The sequence below is a fragment of the Ursus americanus genome, chromosome 30, assembly GCF_024610735.1.
Source record: "Ursus americanus isolate L20-20 chromosome 30, mUrsAme1.1.p, whole genome shotgun sequence".
Taxonomy (NCBI): domain Eukaryota; kingdom Metazoa; phylum Chordata; class Mammalia; order Carnivora; family Ursidae; genus Ursus; species Ursus americanus.
Window position 1 is genome coordinate 14,846,831 of NC_142156.1, and position 23,872 is coordinate 14,870,702.

General features: G+C 57.1%; 1 protein-coding gene across 2 annotated transcripts in view; it reads left to right on the forward strand.

Annotated features, from left to right (window-relative positions):
- RBM19 (RNA binding motif protein 19) overlaps positions 1-23,872 on the forward strand; it is a 136,937-nt gene that overhangs the window by 67,096 nt on the left and 45,969 nt on the right. For both annotated transcript variants that reach the window (XM_045776190.2, XM_045776199.2), the window contains exon 22: positions 19,183-19,288. In XM_045776190.2, coding sequence (XP_045632146.2) covers positions 19,183-19,288 — 106 coding nt within the window. The remainder of the gene's footprint in view (positions 1-19,182; positions 19,289-23,872) is intronic.

Genomic DNA, 23,872 nt, shown 5'->3' on the forward strand with positions numbered 1-23,872 from the left:
GGATATAAAGGAACATAAGCGGCAGCCAGAGGAAGACAGTTTGGAATAGACGTCCCTGCGGTTTTTGTAATGCACTTGTTTGTTTCCCCTCCGACGAAGGTAGGTAGGTAAGGCCTTCCCACCTGGGTCCTGGTAGAAAATGTTCTCACTCTTCCATCTCTCCAACTGGGGGTCTTCTTTGGCTACGGGAACTTAGATTATTTTTTGGAGGTGGAGACATCAAGCCACACGACACTATTCTCCTGCCTCCCTTCCCATGACAGATTGTTAAATTATTCCAGGGGAGCTGGAGCTCTGAGGCTAAATTACCGCGATGGCCGTATCATGGCAACTGTACCTGTCTCCCGTTCTAGCACTTTCTTCCACAGCTGCAGCCACGGAGAAACTTGGTCGAGAAAAGTCATTATCAGGGCTGGGCGGAGAATCCAAGACAAGAAGTGTCCCGGAACCCGCCTATCTCCGCAGATTCACAGGGCAGCGCCCCCCGTTGGGGCGAGCCCTGTATGCCTAATGAAGCCTATTAGGGACGTGGGGGCATTTAATACCTGATGTAGGTGCTTTCGTTGACAGGCAGAGAGGGTCCCTGTCTTTCTGTGGTCCTCGTTTTTACCCTCAAGACCAACGAGAGCCTGGCCCTGGCGGAGCTGATGTGCACGCGGCGAGATGGCCCGTGAACAGGGGACATCAGAGAGTGATAACGCACGGTGCCGACTTGTCATGGGGTGATGGGCTCTGTGGTACCTGGCCGTTTGGTGCAGGTGGTCAGGGAAGGCTTCCTGGAAGGGGTGACTCTGAGACTGAGCTGTTGAGCAGACCGTGCAGGGACCGAGGCAGGCGGAGCTCCAGGCGCCCCGGCTGCCCAGGCCCTGCAGCAGTGTGGCTCTCCCCCAGAGTCTCACCGGACCCAGCAGCAGCATCCTGCTCACTCAGAGAATTGGAAGCCACTTGAAAGAGGACCCTCGTCAGGACGAAGCTCACAGAATAAGAGCCTTCGGATCTGTCACAGTGCCAGCTGGAAAGAGAATCCATGCCACTGCTTTAAATACTTGGGTGAATGGGTGCCTGACAGCTGTGGGCAGGGTTGTGGAGCCCACAGGGGACTCCGGGGGATGGGAGAGGAGGCACCCAGGGCGCCCAGAGACCAACGGCAGAAATCTGCCACCCCAGGGTGTCAGATGGAGCAAATAAAAATACAAAATGCCAGTTTAATTTGAATTTCAGATTTTAAAAAGGCCTTAAATACAGTGAGGTGAGGAGATTTGGTTTGGGTTTTGTTGTTTTGTAGTATAAGTATGTCACGTGCAATAGTTGGGACATAATTATCAGAAACAGTTACTTGCTTTTGGTCTAGAAATTTATTTAACTGGGTGTCCTGTGTGTCCTCTGGCAGCCCCCAGCACTGGGGGCCGGAGCAACAAGGTGGGTAGCCAGAGAGCCATCAAGAATGGAGGAGGGGCTGCCTAGGGGAACTGGTGTCCTAGCAGGCAGAGCTGCTGTCAGAGAGGGGGGCCCCAAAAGAGAAGGACACTGAGAAGAAGTACCCCACCCCTCTCTGTTCACCCTTCAACCTACCCCCAAGGGAGTCGGGGTGAGGCTTTCTATAGAGCATGTGGGGAAATAGATCTGGGAGAGGGACAGGCAGAGCTGTGCATAGGTCAGGGCCATATTTGGGCCAGAAGACTTGGCCTATTGAAGGGTTCCCATAGTGGGATCCCTGGCAGGCTAGGGAATAAGGGGAGCAAGTGGTTCTGCTGGGCACCATGCATACCTGGACCAAGAGAGAACATTCTTTTCTTAGCACAATACTTTTTAGGAGGGAGGAATGAACTAGCAATCCAACTGTGGTTGGAGGGACCAGTGATTGAGCTGTTGGTGGCTTTTCTTTCTCCATTTAGGAAAAAAAATATGTTGTACAGACATGTATGATATATATTACGTACAAACATATTGTATTTATGTGTATATATATGCTTGTTTTATGGAAAACGCTCACATAGTATAGAAGCTCTAGGAGGCATAGAATAAACGGCAAGTATGTGTATTAATTTGGTTCTGCCCGAACTGGACACTGAGGGAAGGACTTCGGTGCAGATAGCGGAGTGGCAGGTGACCCCGGGAGCGGGGAGAGCAGGATGGAGAAGGTGCTCCACTGCTCCCGAGCACCAGGACCTGATCCCACAGAGACTCCTGAACAATGGACAGAATGCCTTCCAGAACAGTCCTCCTGAGCTCCCCTGGCAGTGTATTGACTGAGGAAGGCCCCCAAGGCCATAGCTGCCCTGCCCCCTGGATTGAGTGAGCTGGGGCAGAAGGGGTGGCCCCCCAGAGGGGGGGGCGCTGGCCGGGAGAGGGAAGGCCAGCTGTCACGGCCCAGCTCCAGCTTGGGGAGGAGGGTGGGACACCAGGTCCGTTCTTTGTGCCCCCCCCACACACACACAGGCAGCCAGCACAGCCAGGGTCCTATGTCTCACCCCAGAAATAGCACTCTGTGCCCACACACACCTGTGTACATGTCCTCCCCGACCCCCCCACCCCGTTTTTTTTTTTTTTTTCAACCCTATGGCACCCGGCTCTTTTTTCTTTCTTTCTACTTAATCCCATTTTGTGGTGAAGATTTGGTTTGGGAAGCACTCTCCTAACATCACCGCCTGGATAGGGGACCTCGGCTGCTCTCCTCCCTGTCTCTGAGGTCTTGCTGCTGTGGGGTGTTTGTGGGGTGAGGGTGGGTGTGTGGTGGGCATGGGGGAGGGGGCAGCGCCCGTTCCTTCTGGGCCCCATGTCTTGTCACCACCCCAGCGGAGTGGTCAGGCGGGTTGCCCCTCTCCCGGCCCCGCAGAGAGCTGGGCGGGGGGCTGCTGTGGGGATGCCAGGTGCAGCCGGCTACGATGGCCGGCTCCTGGGAAGCAGGTCCTCACCAGTGCCCCGCAGGTAAATGTGGCGCCGGCGCCGGGAGGGAGGGGCGGGGAGGCCTCGCGGAGCTTTGTGCAGACCTCCCTAAAGACCAGTTGCCTTGGGTTTTCTCCCGGCCTCTACTCAGTGCCCCCTGATCTAATGAGCCTGACTAAGGAAAACAGCTAACTCAGGAGTGAGTTTCAGGGGGATGGGATTGGGGGCAGCAGTGCAGGGAGGAGGCCCAGAGCTGGGGGGGGCAGAGGGGCAGAGTGGGGATGGGGCTACAACTGGGGTTGTCAGACTTCTGTGAAGAGCCCGTGGGAGCTGATTTCACGTGTCATCTTGGCAGGGCCACCAGGAGCCCAGAGCGCTGGTTTTATAGAGCCTTGTTTCTGGCGTGTCTGTGAGGTGATTCACAGCGTTTGCATCAGTGGACAAATGACACAGGTGGCCCTCCCCAGTGTGGGCTGGCACCATGCAATCCACAGAGGGCCAAAACAGAACCAAAAGGCGGAGGAAGGGTGGATCTGCTCTCCCTTAAGCTGGGACGTCCGTCTCCTGCCCCTAGACATCGGTGCCCCTGGTTCTCGGGCCTGCCAACCAGGACTTATACCATAGGCCCCCTGGTTCTCGGGCCTTTGGCCTGGGACTTAGGCTCTTGGGTCCCCTAGGTCTTAAGCCCTTGGATCTGGACTACACCACCAGCCTCCCTGGGCCCCCAGCTTGCGGACAGCAGAGCGTGGAGCTCCTCGGCCTCCATAATCGCATGGGTCAGTACCGTGTAGTAAATATCTTTCTACGTCTTGTATATATGCTACTGCTTCTGTTTCTCTGGGGAACGCTAATGCAGACTCAGAGAGTCAACGTTTTGGCTTCGTGGGCTGTGTGGCCTCTGCCACAGATACACAGTCCTGCTGCTGTAGCCCCAAAGCAGCCATACACAAGAAGTAAGCAATGGCCATAGCTGGGTTCCGGTAAAACCTTATGTTCCCAGACAGGTAGAAGGCCGCATTTGGCCCGTGGGCCATGGTTTGCCAACCCCTGGTCACCTTTTCCTCATTGTCATTTGAAATGGGAAGAGCCAACCTTGCGTTCGAGGGCCTGAGAGAGCGGGCAGGCCCTAGGCCTCGCTCTCCCAAGCCTTGCAGACACCCGGCAAAGTGCCGGGCACATTGGAGGTGCCTCACACCTGCACAGAGAAGCGAACTGAACACGGATTCTGAAGACCCATCTCCGTGAGCTCCCATCCCAGGGGCTGCTGTTCTTGAGCTCAGGCTCCTTTCCTTGCTGCCCGCTCACAGCCAGCTACGCCCCTCCCCAAACACTTGTGCTGTCACAGCCATATCAGGCAGGGGAGAGTCGGTGAGCTGCAGGCACAACCTCGCCCCAGAGGGTCAGTAGCTGCGCACGGCCACAGCGGGTGTGCACGTCCAGGGAGCAGGTGAGGGCTCTGTCACGGTAACCGACCCCACCCCCAGCGCACCGTCAGTAAATGTCCTGGGAACCCACCGACGGTCACTGGTGAAACAGATCAGGGGGTTTCTCCCCGCAGCGGGAACCTTGTTTCAAGTGAAATTATGTCCTAGAATCCCAGCGTGCAAACCACACCCAAGGGGCCCTTCCCAGGGAGGGTGAGACAGACAGAGCATCCCTGTGGCCACAGGGACAGCCCCCTGGGGCAGAGGGGGATTGGTCTGCGGGCTTCCAGTCCCACCTTTTTGAAGGTAGGTGGGGCAGGCGCCTTCCCCTTTCCTCATCTGTAAGATGGGATTCTGGGCTTGGCCCAGAAGCCCCCGACACGGGCTCTGAGGGCAGGAGGGAACACAGTTAGCCTTAACCACCTCATGTGATTTCCCTCATTCATTCTGTCATTCGCTCCTTCATTTGTTCATTTTGCTTCTTAGTGCTCCCTTTGGGCCCAGCTCCACGTGGAATGCCTCAGACATATTATCTCATTTAATCCTTATCACTGCTCTGTTGAGTGGCGGACTGTTACCCCCATTTTACAGACCAGCAAGCTGAGGCAGAGAGTAGAGGAGACAGCTTGACCCCCAGCCTGGGCTTGTCAGCCCTGCACCGCATCTGTGCTTCCAGACTCCTGACATCTCCCAGCTTGAAGGGGGGGCCACTCAAACACGGGGCACAAACTCATCCTTGCTGTTGGAAGCACAGCTCCCCGCCGAGGGTAGGAAACATCACATCTGACGCAGACAGCATTTCTGTTTTTACTGGGGGCCTGAATGCAGCCAGAGAAACCAAGCCTGGTTTTAATTACCTCCCACTCTGCCCCGCCGGAGCCTAAAACCTTTGATTGTTTTTCTCTAACTACATTTCCCCAGCCCAGCCCGTGCCCACCCCGAGACCCAGGTCACCCGGGTCACTGCTGCCTCAGAAAAAAAGCTGTGGCCACACTTGCCCATCATCCAAATGGACCGAGCGGGGGAGGTGAGGAGGGGACGGCGCAGCCCAGAGTCGCACAGACAGCCCCTCGCCTGAGTGCGGCGAGGGAGCGGGAGCAAAGCACATGGGGGGCTTTGTGCATCTCCGGAGACACCATGACTTACCCCTCCGTCCTCTTGAACTTGGCAAACGATGCTCCTGAACTGGCTCCTGAGGTGAACAGTGGTCGCTGCAGATGGGGCCTCCTTCCCTCTGACTGCCGGTGTTTCTCCTTTCCCAGCTCCTCTGCCTGCTGCTCCTCTGCCATCCCACACCCCAAATCCTGTCCAGCCCCGCCAGGGTATCGTGTCAGGGGAGAGCCTCCCTACCCCACGCACTCGAATACTCCACAGCGTGACCCATGTTCGCACCCCTCCAGTTCACTGCCTCTCCTTTGCTGCGGCACCTGGAACCTGCCGTCCGGAGCCTGTGGCTCCATCCCCGGCTCCGGGCCGCGCATGGCCCGGGTCAGACCCCTGTGGCTCTCAGTTTCTGGTGACCACCGGTTCTCAGCCTCCCCTTCCCCGTCTGTGATCGAATGGAGTTCTGCAGTGTTTGCTTGGCCCCAAACAAATGGGCCCGCCCACAGATCCATTGCCTCCCCTCCCTGCATCTCAAAACTCGCCAGCCGCCCTGAGCCTGGGTTGTTTTATTGTTGTTTTCTTTCCCAGACTTTCAAAAATAATATTTGTCCCAGTCGGGGTGAGTGCCTCTCCTCCCCCTCCGCGCTGGCAGGCTCAGTGGCATGAATCACTGTCCTCGCTCCCTGTCTCCTGCCGTGCCCCCAGGACGGCCTCCGGCACCTTCTATCGATTGGCCAGCGCTCTGGACTTGCCTCTCCCGCCTTCTTGCAGAGCTGCCTTGCTGTCATCCCCTGTAGCTGTCGCCCTGGCTTTCTCGGAAGCTCAGATGTTGAGGTGACTCAGATACCTGAGACACACCCCCAGTCCAAACTGCCATGGACCAGAAAAGGGGTCACCTCCCAGCATGGACTTGTCCATCTGGGGCCTCCTGGGGAGACACGGTGACCACACTCTGCCTCTTTCCAGCTCAGGTGCATGCTTGGAACTCTCAGGGAGGTGGTCGAGGGCATCCATAGCTGGGGGTCTGGAGTGTTCCTCCTAATGGCAGGTGTCAGAAGCCTCTAGAATGCTGAGCTCCCTAGAAGCCGCCCTCTGTATCTGTCAACATCTTCTCGGCCTCTCTCGTGCTTCCTCCATCCTTTGCCTGACACGGCTCCCGCCAGAACTGGAGGCGTTCGTTCCAGGGCGGAAGTGGGCTGCTCTGCCCGGAGGGACCTAGTGTGGCAAAGCCGGAAGTCAGGGAGCTCCACAGACCAGGGCACCGGCTCTCAGACGTCCCCTCACTGTCCCGTGCACCCTGGGCGTGCTGCCACCCTGTGGGGTCACTCTGGCCCCTGGTTGTAGAGTCCCCAGCATGGCATCGGCCACTGCGGGCCCGCTCCCCACTCTCTGGTTCTTGTGCCTGGTGTTGAAGATCCGGGTGACCAGAAACAGAAAAGCGAGGAATCGATGAGCATCTGTTTACAACCCGGTCCATCAGCAGCTACCAGATGGTCTCTGCTGAGCACCTGCTGCATGCCAGGCACTGTTGGCCCTGTCCTGGGTGCGGGGCACTCACTGGTCCAGCAGGGGAGACGGACACTCGTCCTCACAGACAGAACAAAAGGCAGCTGGCATCAAGGAATGGGAATGGGGCAGGTGACTGCAAACGCAGGGCCTGTGAGGCAGGCGGGCTGGGTGGGAAGGTCTTCGAGGTGGCATCGTCCACACCAGCATTCTTTCCCTCACACTGTCTAGCGGGCCAGCAGCTGGCTGTATGGGTCTACTTGCTTCTCTGCTGAGTAGGTCTCTAGGCAGGGGGCCAGACACTCACCACTCACTAGGTGCGGACCACCAGCAGTGAGGGTTCCCCAGTAAGTGCCTTTGACCATCAACCCCCTCTGAAAATGTTGATCACACAGTGGAAGTCTTTCTAAAATACACACTGTCTTTTCCTACGTGTACGAAGGACGCTGCGCCCAGGCTGCCATGCGGGCACCGATCAGAGCCGTCCCGGCATGTTTGCTGTTTGCCCCTGCACCTGACATTCCCGGGCTGCTGCGTTGTGCCAGTCAGTTTAAATATCATGTTTTGGTCTTGGGGGGCTAACTTGGGGGTTGGCAAAATAAGGCTCAAGTGATGCCAGCCCTTTTTTTTTTTTGTAAATAAAGTTTTATTGGCACACAGCCGCACCCATTCATTGACGTATTGCCTGTGGCTGCTTTCACGCTACGGAGTTGAGTAGTTGCAAAGCCAGAAATATTTACTGTGTGACCCTGTGCAGAGAAAGTGTGCCTGCCCCTGGTCTGACCCACGGCTGTCAGTTATCACTTCTTGAGGCCTTTTAGGCACCTGCCACTCTTAACCCCTTTGCCCCTCCCAGCTGCTCTGGGATGAGAAATTAGATAAACAAGTTTGTAAAGTAAAAGTAAATAGGCTTTTGGTGGGCAGGGGGCAGGGTCAAGGGCTTTCCCATAAGTGACGGGCGGAAGTGTAGCGTGTGGGCATTGTGGCGTCATTGTTAGTTGGGGGGGCTCTTATCTTCCATCTGGGTTCTCTGGGTTCTAGATGAGCAAGAACATCTGTGCAGGACGCCGGAGCTGCGTGCCATTGACAGCATGCAGCCTGCGTTGTTCTGAACCCCTGGCTCCCCGAGTCTCTGTCCGGGGCCCCTAAGTAGTGGCATCGGCTCACATCCCTTGTGTGTTCCTAAGAGGGACCCGGGTGGGTTCCCTGAACCCCATCGCACCCCTTTCTACGGATGCCATCGGGACATCACGTAGACTTGTGTGGATGTCGCTCCTCCAGAGGGGTCAGGAGAGATGGGGCCCGGCGGCCATGAACGGGGCGTATGAGTTGGTGTGCCCCCACAGCTGCGGCTGCTAGGTTGTCAGGCTTCAGTCTCCCCAGATGCCTTCCTCTTGATCAGTAAGTAGAGGGGGGTGTCGGTGACTGAGGGCTGCTGTGTGGCACTCTTGACGGGGGGACCATCCCTGGCAGTTTTCTAACCCCCCAGTGACTGTATGTCCGACCCGCACGTGCCCCCTAAGATCCCTCCATGACCCGACAAGCTCGACAGAAGTTCTCCGGGCATTTGTAGGATCCTCTCTTCCTTCCCTTTGCGTCCTTCTCCTTCTTGTGCACCTGCCGTGCACGTTCCCCGGTTAGGAGTACCTAGAGCCTGCCCTTAGCCAGAGGGGTTAGAACGAACTGTCCAAGACTCATTTGTGAAAGTCACATCTGGGCTGATGGGAACCAACCAGACCAAAGGAGATTCGGGATATGAGGCCGTCGTCCTTAAGGTTCTGAGCACTGAAATGGATGCAAAAGGAGCGCAATTGCAGGGCCCTTTCTGAGTAGGGGGGAGACGTGGCGGGGCGGGGGTGGGCACCGAGTGCAGGCAGCGGGTACTGGGAAGTTGAGTGGCCACCCTTAATTCAGCCTTCTTGGAAGGCCTGGCCATGACCTGGCAGCAGGCGGCATGAGGGGGTGTGGGCCAGTGGTAAGGGGAGCCCCCTGCTCAGGCCCCCTCGGTCCCATCCGGACACAGGGGGTCCTGCTGCCTGCTCTGCTTTGCACGCCGGCGTCTCCTGTCTCAGACCCCAGGGACAGACAGTTTCATCCAGTGTCAGAGCCTTCTGAGTTTGGTGGCGGCTTGGGGCCCGGGAGTTCATCCCTCAGTAGCAGATTTGGGCAGAGCAAAAGAGGTGGAAGGGTCCGTGGGTTTCACCACGATGGGTGACTTCCGGAGTTTCTCCACCCACTTTGATATTTTCTGGGGTTACCGTGGAGATAGCGGACTTGGCGGAGATAATAACAGTGAGCGAGAGACGGGGCAGATCATTCTTTAACCAGATTTAAGCCAACAAGAAAGAGGTTGGGTTTTCTTTTTTTCCTTTTTAATTTTTTTCCTTCCTCCTCACCAACATTTCCTGTACTGAGGATAATGACACCAAAGGGTGTTAAATTGGTTCTGAATGTCCACCTCTGGCTGGCCACATTCTTGTAACGATTTCATTAGCCTGAATTATCCACTTTATTTTCTTGTAATGGGATTAGCTGTACTTGAGGCAGCTGAAGACCAGAGGGGGAGAAAGTGGGGGAGAGCGTCTGCTGTGGATTTCATTAACTCACCCCAGCAGAGGCGTGGAACTGACCAGAATGTACGCCCCAGGCCAGGGGTGGCGTCTTGATCCTCTCCTTCCGAAAGGAAGAAGGAACACAAGCTGTTCCAATGGGCTAGCTCGGCCCGAGGGAAAACAGGGGTGCCTGGGTCTGGCTGAGGGAGGGATGCCTCCCTGGGGACAGTTTCTTCCAATTATCTTGTAAAACTGGTAGGTCATGTGGTAAGATGGAGAACTGCCGCTTTTTCTCAGGGCACCAAGAATCACAAGATCACATCTGGCTCTCGCAGCTCTTGGCTGAAAACCCCTGGGATCCACCAGGAGGGGCCTGCCTGGCCCAGCCAGCTCTTTCTCAGCTTCGACCTGAAACCCCATACGGGCTTGGAAGCCGTCCCTTGCTTGGCACCAGCCACAGATCCTTTTAATGGTCGAGAGCAGCCTTGTCCAGAGCTTCCATTTCTCCATTCCCGTTACATGCCAGGAACCCTGGATCCAGCAGCCTCGTAGGGTGGGATGCTCATTCTTCAGGTGACAGAGCTGAGCCACAGAAAGGTGACGTCGTGTGTAGAGCTGGGATCTGAACGCACATCTGACTCCACACTTCCGTTCTTTCAGTGATGCTGGGACTTGTCCCCCTCATGGTCAAAACTAGACCCCTGCGGCAGCTCCCCACTTTCAGAGACCCTGGCGAGTTACGGGCTTCGCCTCAGTGTGTGCGCGCTCCGGCCTTCCATGATGACTGCCTGCCTTTTCATATCTCCCAGACTGTATTCTCCAGCTGTGTCCCAGGAGATGCTGATAGGTTTTCTTGTTTGGGGGTTGGAAGGGTTCAGTGGCCAGATGAGTTTGAGAAATACCATGTCTTCTCTCTCACTCTTCCAAATCCACCTTCCATGCATCTAAGACCTTAAATGCACTGACAAGGTCTGCAGCAGAGAAGTTTGCTGAACTCTGTTTAACCAGATAGCTCACAAATTTATTCAATTCCGGAAGCCTTTTGACACAAAATACCTATAACTTCTTTCAGGACGAGTTTGAAAAATACTGTTTTTAAGGAGTTACCTTTGATCTTGAAACTATTTTTATGACATCTTCTGCCTAAGGACTATACTCAGCTTCAGCAGACAGTATTCAACTTTGAGTCGCTTCTTAAATCCTTCAGCCATGCACCGACGGACCCCCGCTGGTTAAGAGCACAGGCTTTACAACTTCCTTAGGCCTAGGGTTGAGTCCTGGCTCTACCATTTAATATAGCCTTGTGAGTTTTCCGTTCAGTCCCTTAAGCAGCCTGAGCCTTCATTTCTCCGTCTGTAAAATCGGCCCATAACCCCTGCCTCACGGGATTGCTGAGGATGGCGTGAAGTTACACGCGGAATGTACGTATGTGCACTGCCTGGCCCATCGTGTGCCTTCAAAGGGTGTGACTCCAAAACAGGCCTGTGATGGTTAGTTGGAAGAACAGGAGAAAACCGTTTGAATTTCCATTTCTGTTTATGTTTTATCTTATCCTTTCAAATGGCCTCATTTTTAAATACTTAATGGGGTACGTACACGGTGGAACAGCAGTACGTACGTACGTTTACAAACTGAAAGTGTACGTATATTGGGGATGATTGCTCACAGCTATTTTACTGAGAACGTGCATCAAGCCCAGGATAAAAAATTGAAAACCACCGGCTTATAAATCATTGAGAAAGAGGCTGTGCCCTGTGGAGGCCAGGGCGCATCTGGCCCACTGTTCTTTCCCAGCACGGAGCTCAGTGTCCACTCAGGATGCATTCCGGAAGTGGTTGCCCAGTGAATGAAGGACCCGTAGTACCGGAATGACGAGGCACATTCAAATTCCTTCCATGCCTCAAATCTGGGTCTGGATCCTAGAGGATGATGAGCAGTGATTCCTTCGGTGAATGTGTAGCCGTAAGTGGTCCATGCCTGGAGCAAATGCCGGAAAGCAAAACGCACTGGCAAGACTGTCCCTGTCTCACGGAGCTTAGACTCACAGAGGCCATATGGTGTGGACACAAGCCAGCAAGGGGGCCGCTGGGCTGCAGGCGGCCGGAGGACACCCAGTCCTGGCTAACAGGGAGGTGGGGAAATCTCATCCCTTTGGAAGTAGAGCAGCCCTTCTGATCTCTTGGAACCAAACCAGAACGGGAACTCGGACGTGGAGGGGAGGCACAGGCAGCCCGCAGGCTGTGTCTGTTGTGTTTGGCGACACGGTGTCTAAGATGTTTTGACTTTGTTACCAGTATTTAGAAGTGCCATTTGTCAAAAGCATGTGCAATGTAGGACGGTGTAGAAGAGAGAGAAGATCTGCCAGTCCTGGGCCCCGGCGTCTCCAGCTGGCCGTCCAGGTTGGAGCCGAGTGGTCCCTGCCCCTTCTGGTGGAGCGGGGGTCCTAAACCTAGAGCAGGTCCCCACTGCCCTCACGTGTGCCTGCATATGCTCGCTCGCTCTCTCCCCCCTCAGTCCAGCCCGGAAATGGCTCCCCCAGGGTCACCCAGCTGCTGAAGACAGAGCCAGGCCAGAAATTTCCATCCCTCAGGGCCACGTGCCCTCCTTGCAGAAGTCAGAGAGAGAGAGAGGGAGGGAGGGAGAGTGGGCCCACCTGGGACGTGGGCCCCAACTCTGATTCAGAGATACCATTTACCTGCTTGTCCCCAGGAGTCCTCATCTAGAAAACGAGAGGGTCACGCTTGCCTGGAAAGGACCCAATGAAAGGCTATTGAGAAAAGCTAAACGCTGTCCTCCGCGCTTCCTTTCTCACTTTCTTGGAAACCGGGCCATTTTTCAGCCTCCAAGAGGCCAAAGTGAAAGGGAGGATTGCTCTGATGGAGACAAGGTAACCTTTCTACATCCGGCTCTCACTGAGATGAGTGGTGAGTAATTGGAAAAGTTCAGTCTAAAAGCCACCCTTTAAAAAGAGAACGAGAGAGAACAAAAGAGGAAGAAACCGCAAGCCCGGATCGGTCTCCATTAAACGTCTCCGAGAGCCAGTGGCTGGCTAGGTCCGGTTCGCGTTGTCCACGCGCTCCCCAGCGTAGCCGTCTGGGGGAGTGTACACCGCCTGCAGCAGGCCGACCATGGCCAGGCTCCCTGCTCGCATCCACCCCTTGGCCGAGGCTGTCTGGAGGGAACCGCGCCTTCTCTTACCCAGCGGGGCTCGATTCTGAACCTCATTGTCTGGGCCTAGACCCCAGTAGGGGTCTGGAAAATCCTGGAGCTGGCCCCATGTTTCTTCTCTGCGATGTATGCAGTGCAATTAAAGGAATGGACGTGGGTGCCTTGGAAGGAGCAGCGACCCCGGGGGCCACACACTCCTGTGATCACCTGCAGTACGTGAAGATGCATCCTCAGGACAGAAGGACCACATGTTCTGCCCCCAAACATGACCATGTGGCCCTAGTAGTATATGTGCGGTCAGGATAGGGACCTGGCACTTGGGCAGGACTCTGAACGCCGAACGCGTGACCGACTGAGTGTGAGAGCATGTGCCAGGCACAGGCCTGGACTCTGCGGACACGACAGGGACTAAGAACCCGGCCGTCTTGGAGTGTTCTTTCTGTTTCTAGAACAGGGAGAGGAAAGACAAGGAAACAAGCCATTTCCGACAGTGCTCCGATGTGACAGAGTGGCCGGTGGAGTAGGGAACAACATTAAATGGAGTGTCCTCCTCGGAAAGATGGCATTTGTGCTGAGATCAAATGACAGGAAGGAGTCGATTGTGGGAACATCTAGGTAAGGAGAGGTCCAGGTAATGAGAAGAGTAGGGTCAAAGGTCCTGAGGTAGACGTAAGTTTGGTGGCTTCGGGAGCAGGAGGAAAGCCAGTGTTTGGATTAGCCTCCTTCCCCATGTGAAGCTGGAGGACTGGACAAGGCTGCCTGGATTGAAGGCTTCGGTTTGGACCCATTGCAGAAGTGGGCGGTGGGGGTGTTGGGGCCTTCGCCCGAGCCTCTCCGTACTGCAGAAATCACCTGTCGTAGACGGGAGGATGCGTTTGTCTCTAGTCGGCCCGTCTGTCTCTCCTAGCCTCAGTTGGGGCCCTTATCCACATGGGGACTGCGAAGGAAGCCACGAGACACCAGGCAAAGCAGCTGCCCACCTACCATGTTCATTCACCTGGTGGGAATCACTGGTGGGTCCGTGAGTTCACAGGTAGACCCTTCTGTAGGATGGTGGGCACGACGGGGAGAGCAGTGGGCAGAGATCAGGAGCCCTGAGCTGTGGTCCCTGATGGGCTGAGATTAGAGGTTTGATTGCAGAGTCCTCTCGTGTCTGCAAGGAGTGGGGGGAGCCCCGCCTGCCCACCAGGCGAGTGTCCGCTGAGAACAAGGTCAGCATCTGACCCACCTGGTACCTCCCTCCGAGCCCCTGGTATCCAGGGAACGTTGGGCTGGTTGTTGCTGCATGAGACAGGGCTTGGAAACGCTGAGCTATCAGATGCACAAGGGGACAAGCCGTCCACTTGGAGCCCCGCTCGGCTCAGTGCCACCTGTGAGACCTTGGGCAGAACACTGCACCCCCGCGGTGCAGAAGAACTTGCTGAGTGACCTTGGGGAAGTCACGTGACTTCTCTGAGCCTCATCGTCCACACTTACAGAACGGGAATGGCAGCGCCCAGCTCCGAAGGCTGTTGTGAGGTCACGCACAGCAGATGCTTCACGTGCTGGGGGCCGGAGCCTGGAAGTCCCAGCGGGGGGCAGACGGGTATGCTGTGTGTCGGGAAATTGGTGCCAGTGCTGGGGGTGTATTCGAAAGGCTTTCTTTTGCCAAGAGATTAGCCCTTTTTTCTTACCTCCAGAAGGAAGAGAAAGAAGCCCGGGGTTCATTCTTATCACAAGCCACCCCTTCATCTTGTTGAGACCACACTGTTTTCTGACTCTGGGTCCCTTGGGTGACAGCTGATATTTTTTTCCCTCAGCAGTGCATTGAGCGCAGGTGGAAGAGAAGTCATGCCAACAGACTTCCCCACGTGACTCAGCACTTCTGCTGGGCTCCCGGTTCCTCCGGCAGATCCAAATAGGAGAGTGATAAGGACTTATGTCCTAGGAGCAGAGGGGCCGAGGCTCTTCAAGGTATGCCTGACCCCCACTTGGTGTCGTCAGCACACAGGTCAGAGTGTCAGGCCAGCCTCCCAGTCAGCTCATTAAGCCCCAGAACCCAGGCACCGGAGCAGCTGCACAACTGTCAAGTTCTGCATCTCTGGAGGGTTCTCTTTGCCTCCCCCTCACCTCTCCTCTCACTCCTTTCTCCTGATCCCATCACTTCAAACAAGGAGGGGAGAAAGAGAGGAGGATTCATACCTTTTCAGTGGCAGAGCCAAAACCCCAGCAGTCGCCAGCCAGGGCTGGAGTCCGGTTGGGGGGTATGCAGCATGTGCAGAGGGAGGAGATCCCCACATGCACACACACACACACACACACACATATTGTGTCTACGTTGAGGCCTGTGTGCAGACATGATTTGCATGCCCAGACCTGTTTACGAGGGCTGGGCATAATTGGCTCGCCTCGCTCAACACCTCGCACCCCCTCCCACCTCTCCCTCCCTTCTCTCCCTCCCACCCCTACACACCTCGGAAGAAATTAGAAACGTGACAACAAACTCCAGTCGTGGAAAACCCACTGGTCTGCCCGCATTCACGCGCTCTGGGTACGGCAGAGGGGGTGGGGCTGCGGCTGCGTAGGGGAGTCATTGGTGAACCCAAGGTGAATGAAGTAATTGGAAAAGTGAGGTGTGAGTTTGTTATGAAGTGTGAGCGTGGTGGGGGAGGGAAGGAGGGCCATGTTTAAAAGCCCGGTATGTCCTCTTTATTCACAGCTTCTGATACAGTAATTGCTATTTTGTGGTTTCTATTATCTACACAGTGGGGAGCGCACGCGGCTCCTTCCCCAAGCGGCAGGGTCTGAGCTGGGGGGGGGGAGCTCCTGGGTGCCCCGCGATTTCCCTCCCTCTCCGGTCCCTGGCGGCTCTGCTGGGCCTCCCCCAGGCGTAGGCCTCTGCTCCCCAGAGACGAGGGTACATGCAGAACTTCCTTCAAAAGCCACTCTTAAAAATGGCTCTGTGGACCTTGCTGTCAGATAAGAACCTTAATAATGGCTGGTATTTATATATCGCTTATCTCCAAGGAGCTAAAGGTACTTCATCGATTTTTCCCCCCCAACCTTTTTTTTTTCTTTTTAATTCGCTTTCGATATCGCTCCGAGATCATTAGTGCCAGCCTTGTTTTATCCCGCACACTTACACAAGCAGCCGGAGCCAGCCGCCTTCCCAGCATTGTTCTTGGGCTAGAGAAGTGGCAGCCGGGAGAAAGCACGTGGCTGGGGGACGTGGCCAGGGGACGTGGCCGGGCTGCCTGGCTTCTCCGGCCTCTGGTTTTCTCACCTGGGAGAATAGAGGCGGTCACACTACTGCCACATCGTTGTTACACCTGGAAACGGGTATTTAAAAACAGCCTAGCACTTCACAGGCACCCAGTCATTGGTGGCTGGGGTCATGGCAGCAGTCATGGTGTCTGGAAGCCTCGCCCGTTCACTTCAGGGCTTCCCAGACGTTAGGAAGTTCCTTCTAAGATCTAACCCCAATCTTGCAGCTGCTCCTTAAGTCTCAGCTCTCTGTCGTGCTATTCTCAGAAGAGAGGGGGAAACATGCTCATCAGGACCGTTTTCCCTGGTCCCCGAGAAGAATAACGGGATTTCTGAGGCTACTAGAGTCTTCGGACCCAGTATTTTGTGCTGTGCAGATGGGGGCTGCGACCTCCCCGAGGCCCCCCAGCTGCCTGGTACAGGAGCCCCCAATCCCTGCGCATGGTCCCTTGTGGATCCAGGGCACCCCTGTGCCGTCGCCCCCCCTGCCAAGCTCTGAGATGCCACTTCTCCGGGCCAGAGAAGCACAGCGCCTTCAGCCTCTCCTCATCAGCTTTTTTCTCCACCTTTTAATTATTTTCCTTGCCTTGCTCCGGACCCTTAGCTGCTTGCCATGCACGGAGCATCCGCAGCTGGCGGCACGCTGCAGAGAGAAGAATTAACCTCGGCCGTTTCTCTCCCCCTCTCTCTGCCATGCACACACTCACATAGGCGAACTCACCAGAAATTAGGGCTACGAAGACACCTGGGCAGAGGCCATTGGGACCATCCAGGGACAGGATTGCCACCCGTGCGGTTAGAGGCAGACAGTTTACCCATGGTGGGAGTGGGAGGAACTGGGATTCAGTCACCCTCTCTTGCCCTGGGGTCTGGGCTAAGTCACTGGATGTCTCGGAGTTCGAGCGGGCCATTCCCAGCCAGCCCGCTCCAGCTTCACACCGGATGGGGCCACGCCTCCGAAAGAGCCCCGCAGTCCAGAAAGTGGCCAGTCCCCATCCAGATAATTGAAGGACCATGAAACACTGCAGTGGAAAGAGAGTTCCAGCTTACCATCAGTCCCGCCCAGACTCACATCCTAAACCTGCCACTTGCTAGTCAGGACTACTGCCTCCCTGAGCTCAGTCTTCCCATCCGTGAAATGGGGATGGCAAGACTATCCATGAACGTTTGTGCTATTTGTATATACCCCGTGGCCTGTGTCACGTCCTCCTCGACAGAGCCCTCTGAGTGTTAGTGGTGAGATACCAGTGGTCGCATCTACGGCCCAGGGCTGCCGTTTGCTTGTTTGTTTGTTCCAAAGATGCCACCAGGCGTCCCCTCTGGGCCAGGCACTGGGCTCCTTGCCGCAGATCCCCTGGTGAGCACGATAGATGTGGTTTCTGCCGTGGCAGAGCTGAGCTCCAGCCTCAGGGGAAGGCAGAGGGCGCACAGGCATCCACACCACAGTGCCCTGGTTGAGAAGCACGGTGAGCCCTGACTGCCCGGCGCCCGGGGGGATGAGCAAAGGCTGCTTGGAGTTTAAGCAGTGGTGAAGTCAAGGCCTGCGACAGCCTGGAGCCTGGGGCAGGGTTGTCTGTGCCCTTGTGCATACGGCACCCTGCCATGGCCTGGGTACGTGGGCGGTGCTGGCTAAGGCCTTCTCTTACCAGTCTGAGTCTGAGTGCTCTCACACTCAGGTCCTCATGGCCGTCAGATGCACCATCCCTGCCGTCCCCACGTCTTTCTGAAGAACTTGGAGCCAAAGCACCGCGTATCTGACGAGCCTGCGAGAAAACTCATCTGGCCACTGGCCTCCCTGACCGAGGCTCTGAGACTCCCGGGGAAGAGGAGAGACAGTGCCTGTCATGGGATGCTTCGGCCTTTAGGTGGCAGAATAAAGCAGGGTTTGCAGGCTCGACTCCTCGGCCCCTCCCACCTCACCTTCTTGCTTGTCCCTACCTGCCCAGCCTCTGGTCCCCCACCGTGCCCCCTCACGCCCCCTCCCAGTGAGCCAGAGCCTCAGCCAGGCCTCGAAGACTGACAGGGCTCGGAGGCCTACCCCCTCCAGCCCCTCCCCTCCCCGGGAGGCCGGCCTTGTCGCTAGCCTGGGGGGAGCTGCTGGGGGAGCTCGGAGGAGACGTGCAGATCCATTTTGAGGATTCATAATGCCGCATTTACACACCATCCTGCCTTCAGAAATTGGGCTGGCAGATGCCTGGTCATGCTGGCAGGGCTGCGGGTTAACGCCTCGGATTTAGCTTATATCATTTCACAAGAGCTTACGGCCTTTACAGTGTTTTTACCCAATCGGTCTTTGGCCCTGAAGCATCCTAGGCCGTTGAGTGTATGTGCCGTGCGCCCAGCCACCCGCCAGTGCGCGTAGATTTTCAAAGAAAATAGCGCCTCTTCGGATGCCATGTACATTAAATATTTATTGGCGGCAATTTGCGCACATATATTTGATAAATGGACATCGGGACAGGGTTGGGGTGGGGGAGTGAGGCAGGAGAGCCCGAGAGACCTGATCCTTTTGTCCGGGAATTTCTGGAACGTTTATCTGGGAGGAGAGGCTGGGGGGAGGGCAGGGGGTGGTCCAAGCAGTGTTTACCTGTTTGATCCCTGTCAGGGGGAACCAAGCCATTTTTTTCTCCAGAGCTATGCCTGACTTTGGCTTAGCAGATATCAAAACTAAAGCCTGGAGGTACGGGACGTGGGGTTTAGAGGGAGTAGCTGTGTGTCATTCTGGCACTGAGCACTGAGGAAACATCCCGGGGCCTGGGGCCGGGAGCAGAGGCTCATTCTGCTCGCTCCACGCAGGCTTGCTGTGTGCTCAGCTCAGCCGTGCAGGCGGATTCAGGTCAGGAGACCCTGCTGACTCCGCATCCGGATCCCTGGCTCGCACACGCGAACGGCCCCGTGCCCTGGCCACGCGCGTGCAGGGCTGCGTCCCCCCTGCCAGATAGTCAGCCCCACAGGCAAGGGGAGGCCGAGCGTGCCAGCCTGTCAGAGAGGAACCAAAAATTCTCCATCAGCCTCTCCAACCTGATCATCCCTCCCCACCCAGCGTGATGGCCCGGATCTGAAAGGAGAGAAGGCCAGTCATGCCCCGGAGCATGTGTTGGACGGTGGGGAGGCGACTCCATTGTATGGGGTGTGGGTGTGGGTGTGGGTGTGTGTGGACATGCACACATGCTCCCGTGGGTACTTCTTTTCTAACCAGAAAGGATTCGTGTGTGAGAGTTGGTCCTGCCCTCCCACACATACCCCAGCCCCTTGCAGGCCTCAGTTCTTAAACTGCTGTGTTTGCCTTTTGTTTCTAGCACCTTCGGGGAGCTGAAGACTGTCCGCTTGCCAAAGAAGATGACTGGGACAGGCACACACAGAGGGTTCGGCTTCGTGGACTTCCTCACGAAGCAGGACGCAAAGGTGAGACTGCCCTCTGGGCCCTTAGTAGGAGAAGCAGCAAAACCTCTTAACGGAGGAGGGCGTGTCGCTGCCCCATGTGGTTCTCCTGCTTTTTCCCTGACCCTGCTAATTTCCGCCATTCCCTCTGAAGACAAGACCCTGGGTTTTGTGTTTGGAGGAGGGGGCTCTTCTGTGTCCCCTGCCCTCCCTCCCTGACGTGACATCCGCAGGAACCTGGGATACAAAGTAGGGAGGCAGGTGGGTTTCCCGGAGCTCCCCAGCTCAGACAAGCCTTCCCGGTCATGAGCACCCCGAGGCGGGCAGCGTGGGAGAGGCCATGCAGCATGTCAGGGGCCGGGGGTGAGCACTTCAGGAAGGAGACCTGTCCATGGGGACACATGTCTTTCCCCTCATCTTCCCACTCGTGGCCGGGGCCTCTCAGTTGTGCTGGTTATAGGGGAGGTCAGCGCAGCCAGGTGCTGCCGTGTGTAAGCACAGGTATGGCATTTTCCAGTCTCCTTGGACACAGAGCGCCTCTCATTTTGGAAGCAAGTCAGTCTCGGGATTTGGGCTCGGTGCAGCACGGCGGGGGGGTCGCCCTTGCAGGGGGTGCTGAGGGCAGCCCAGCAGCAGATATGGGAGCAGAGGTGCTGCGATCGGGGGTCTGGCTATGTCTGGGGGCTCCCTCATGAGCCTGTGCATTTCCCCTCTGCTGGCCTTGTCGTTCCTCAAGGGTATAGTGAAGAGACTAGTGGGACCCCCTCCACGTCTCATGAGGCATCCTTCGAGAAAGCAGGGGTGTTTGCTAGAATCGCACCCGTTGGCCTTTTGCGAGCTGCCGTCACCAGAGGCCCAGTGGGTGGAGCCGAAGGTGACATCTCAGGGACACAGCTGCAGCCTTTGTGGGCCCTGGGAACACGCACAGGCACAGAGGGCACTCCTCGGACCTCGGGGAGCCTTGCCAGCCACCTTTGTCTCCACGGCTTGAACTCAAGTGCCTGTTTTGTTGAAACGTGGCCGCGTTTGTCCGGACATCTGCTCCCCTTTCTTCTCTGCTGGCAGCCTTTCCCTTGCCTCCTGTCTGTGGCAGCAGGGGCAGCACCCCCTGCGTGCAACAGGCCCTGGCCTGGGTTCCCATCAGCAGGGCAGGTACCTTTGGGGGACCCGCGTTGGCTCGGAGGGAAATCGTGGAGGGCAGCCGTCCAGAGCGCCTTCCTGCCGGCAGCTTGGCCTCCCGAGCCCTGCCCCGCGCCTCAGGTTCCCCAGCTGTAAGACAGCAGTGGGAAGCAGGTCCCAGCCTCGCAGGGTGCGGGCGGACGGTGCACATGAGCCCTGACCCAGGAGTCGTGGCCTCCCCGTTCCCACCAGCCCTGCCCCCTTGGGGGCCGCTGCACCTTCGTTCCAAGCAGAGAGGAGGAAAACTCGGGACAGTGTTTTTTCTCCATGGCTTTCCATCGAGCTCCAGGCTTCTGAGGGGTGGGACAGTGCCATTGTTTTGCCTGTTTGATATCGGGGGCCCTGCGTGAGATTGTGAGCAGGGGAGAAGAGGAGGGGGATCCACTCCCCGCCCCCAAGAGCTGCCTCTACCGAGGGGGCTCGTTAGACTGCCTGAGTCGGAATCCTGGCCCTGCCACTACCAGCTGTGTGACCTTGGACAAGTGTCTTACTTTCTGTGTGCCTCAGTTTCCCCCCTTATGAAACGGTGATAGGGCTTTTCACATCGGGTTGTCATGCGGTTTGGAGGGGGTGGTGTTCTTAGGGTAGCACTGGCCCTGGGAGCTCTGTCTGTTAGCGGTGCTGGGGAGGAAGGTGGTGACAATGGCGCTGGTCTATAAAGGAGGAGGGATGGGACAGAGCGGAGGGAAGAGGCATCCGAGCCCCGCAGCGGGAAGGCACGGCTCTAACACATGGCGGCCTCCCTCCGGGACAGACGTGGCTCTTGGGGCGGGAGGAGCAGACTGGGCATAGGCTCCGGGACGCGGTCGGGGGTTGTGTTCTCCAGGATCCCTGGGGCGGAGGGGCCCCTCAGGTAGACAGGGCGGAGCAAGTTCCCCGCTGGGCAGCTCTCGGCACCAGAGCCTGGCAGCAGAGGACATTTCCGAAGGCTTGGCCAGCACAGCTCTCTGATTTATGCAGGTGGCTCCTCCCCCTCCACCCCTTCCATGCCTTCCATTCTGGGCTCCGGGAGGAGAAAGGGCAGCCGAGGACAGGGAGGACTCAACCCACAGCCCCTCCGGGATTGGCTCCTCCTGCCCCTCGGCTCTGACAGGCGGCCGGCCGGGCTCTGGGGCCACTTCTGGCCCTGGCATCAACCCGCAGCAGCTCTCCCTGTGGCTGCCACCCTACCAGCCGGCCCTCCCCAAAGTGTGAACCCACCGGGAGCGCATCCTCCCTGTAGATATCCCTTTGCTCTTTTTGCCTCCCGGGGAAGCTGCTTCTCCCTCTCCTTCTCCATGTCTGTCTGAAGAACTTTATTGTCTTCCGAGTGGCACGTTTAGCGCCCGCCGCTGACCCAGAGAGCTGTGCGCGCTGCACGCCGGTGAATAGAATTCTGACAACTGTGCATGTCGAGCCAGCGCGAGGGTGGGTGTGAGTCTGAAGAGGGAGCACAGGGCCGTAAGGAGACACTGAGTAAAACACCCAGAGATCGCAGTTTACTTCCGCAGAAGGAATTTGTGGGAATGTTAGAGGAGCCTGCCTGATCCCCGTTCCCCTGGCCAGCTTCCCCTACGTGGCTCTCCTCCTTCAGAAGCACTTGAGGAAGGAGACCTCCTTTAGAAGCCTTTCCACGGCTTGACTGATCCCTGACCCACCCAAATCCCTCACTGGGGGCTTTGCTCCCGTTGCCTGGCGGGACGCCCTCGTGGACATGGAGGTTGTCACTCTTGGCGATCGGCAGCCCTTGAACCTGGCATTGGAGCCTCCCCCAGGGTCCCAGGCAGTGCTCAGATGGGAGGGAGCAGGGAGAGGGGAGAGGCGGGAGGGGGTCACGAACAGGGGACTGCACAGCGATAAGTCTGGAAAGCAGTGGAGGAACTGACGGTTTCTGGGCGGAACCAGGGCCCGACCCCAGGTGGGTGAGCTCCCAGTACAGCGCTCCTTCCCCAGCATCAACCAGTCCATTCCCAGCTGGCAGAGGAGAGAATTAGGCCCCAGTCAGTCCCTAGAGGCAGCCCCTCAGCACTGCCGGCTGCTGGGGCCCCCACATGTACCCATCTGTGCTGCTCCTGCGCCCTGCACGAGTCTTCCAACCTTTCTCCACAATACCGTGTCCCACCCTGTACATGATCAGGGACTTTGGTATCTGTCGGGCCTCTCTGGGTCAAGCACACACCCCCAAACTGGAAAGAGAATCGTAGCGCAAGGCTCCACAGAGGCTGTCGTGGCAGAGCTCAGAGTAACCAGGCAACTGATGACAATAGCCAGAGGCTCCCGCGACCGACCGCGCCGGCTTTGTATGTGACACGTACACTGCACGCGCATTGTCTCGCCCCAACCTGCAGCAGCCCCGGGAATCGGGCGGGAGATTTGCATCACTCCCTCCCCGTGTCTCCGCACGGCTGCCGAGTAACGTCTGTGCAGCCTCTGCAGAGCCCCGTGGACCGATCCCCATGAACCAACGGGAAGCCCAGCTCTGGCTCCAGGGCCGAGGCGCTAAACTGGAGGAGACCCGTCTCCCCTCATCACAGGCTCAGCAAGCTGGCACATTCTCCCATCCTAGGACACTTGTCGGCCCTTGATGTCCAGGACAGTAAGTGTCAGTCCCTCTGAGAATGCCAGTGTTCCCTAAAACTCCAGGGGTGATGAGCTGATATTTCTCGAAGACCTTCCCCCTCGAGGTGGAGGGGAGCAGGACAGGCTGATCAGTGAAGCCTGGAAGTCAAGGACTCGAACCGTCCCAGATAGCAGTGGGCTTCCCTGGGTCTGTGCTCATGTGCACAGCTCTGTCCCTGTCTCAGGTGCCATGTGCCTCTCTGGACCCTGATGTTTCTAGAAGGGCAGCGTCTTGGCGTTGATCAACTTCTCAAAGCCTGTCTTTGGCAGGAGGGTGCTAGGCGTTAACATTTGTCATTCTTCATTCTCCCAAGACTCCAGAGGGAAGTGGTGGGTGGCATTTGACACCTGAGGACGCTGAGGCTCAAAGAGGGTGAAGTCACTGGCCCCGGGGTCAGGCAGCCAGGACTGGGCAGAGCCGGCCCGTGTGCCAACCAGATGCCAAAGCCCATGCGTTCCCTTGCTCACTTACACTGAGCGCCAGCCCCTCCTCTCTCCAGCACCCAGCAGAGAGAAGGACTTGCCAATTAGAGACATTTCAGTGGGGGTGGGGGGCAGAGCATCTCTCGGGAGCCCGCCCAGGCTGAAATGAGCCCCCCCACCCCCAGAGAAGGAGTGAGCACCCTGATATCAGCCCCACCAGCACACATGTCAGCTTCCAGCCCTCCCCAGCCCAACAGCAGCCTGGCCTCAGAGGGGCCCCCAGTAGCCACTGGGGTTGTGTTCCGCAGCCGCCACGTCCTCTCTCTTTGCCCAAAGCTGGCAGGTCCCTCAGGAGGAAAGGAAGCACAGCCCAGAAGGGAAAGGATGGGAAGAACGGACTCGCGGCCC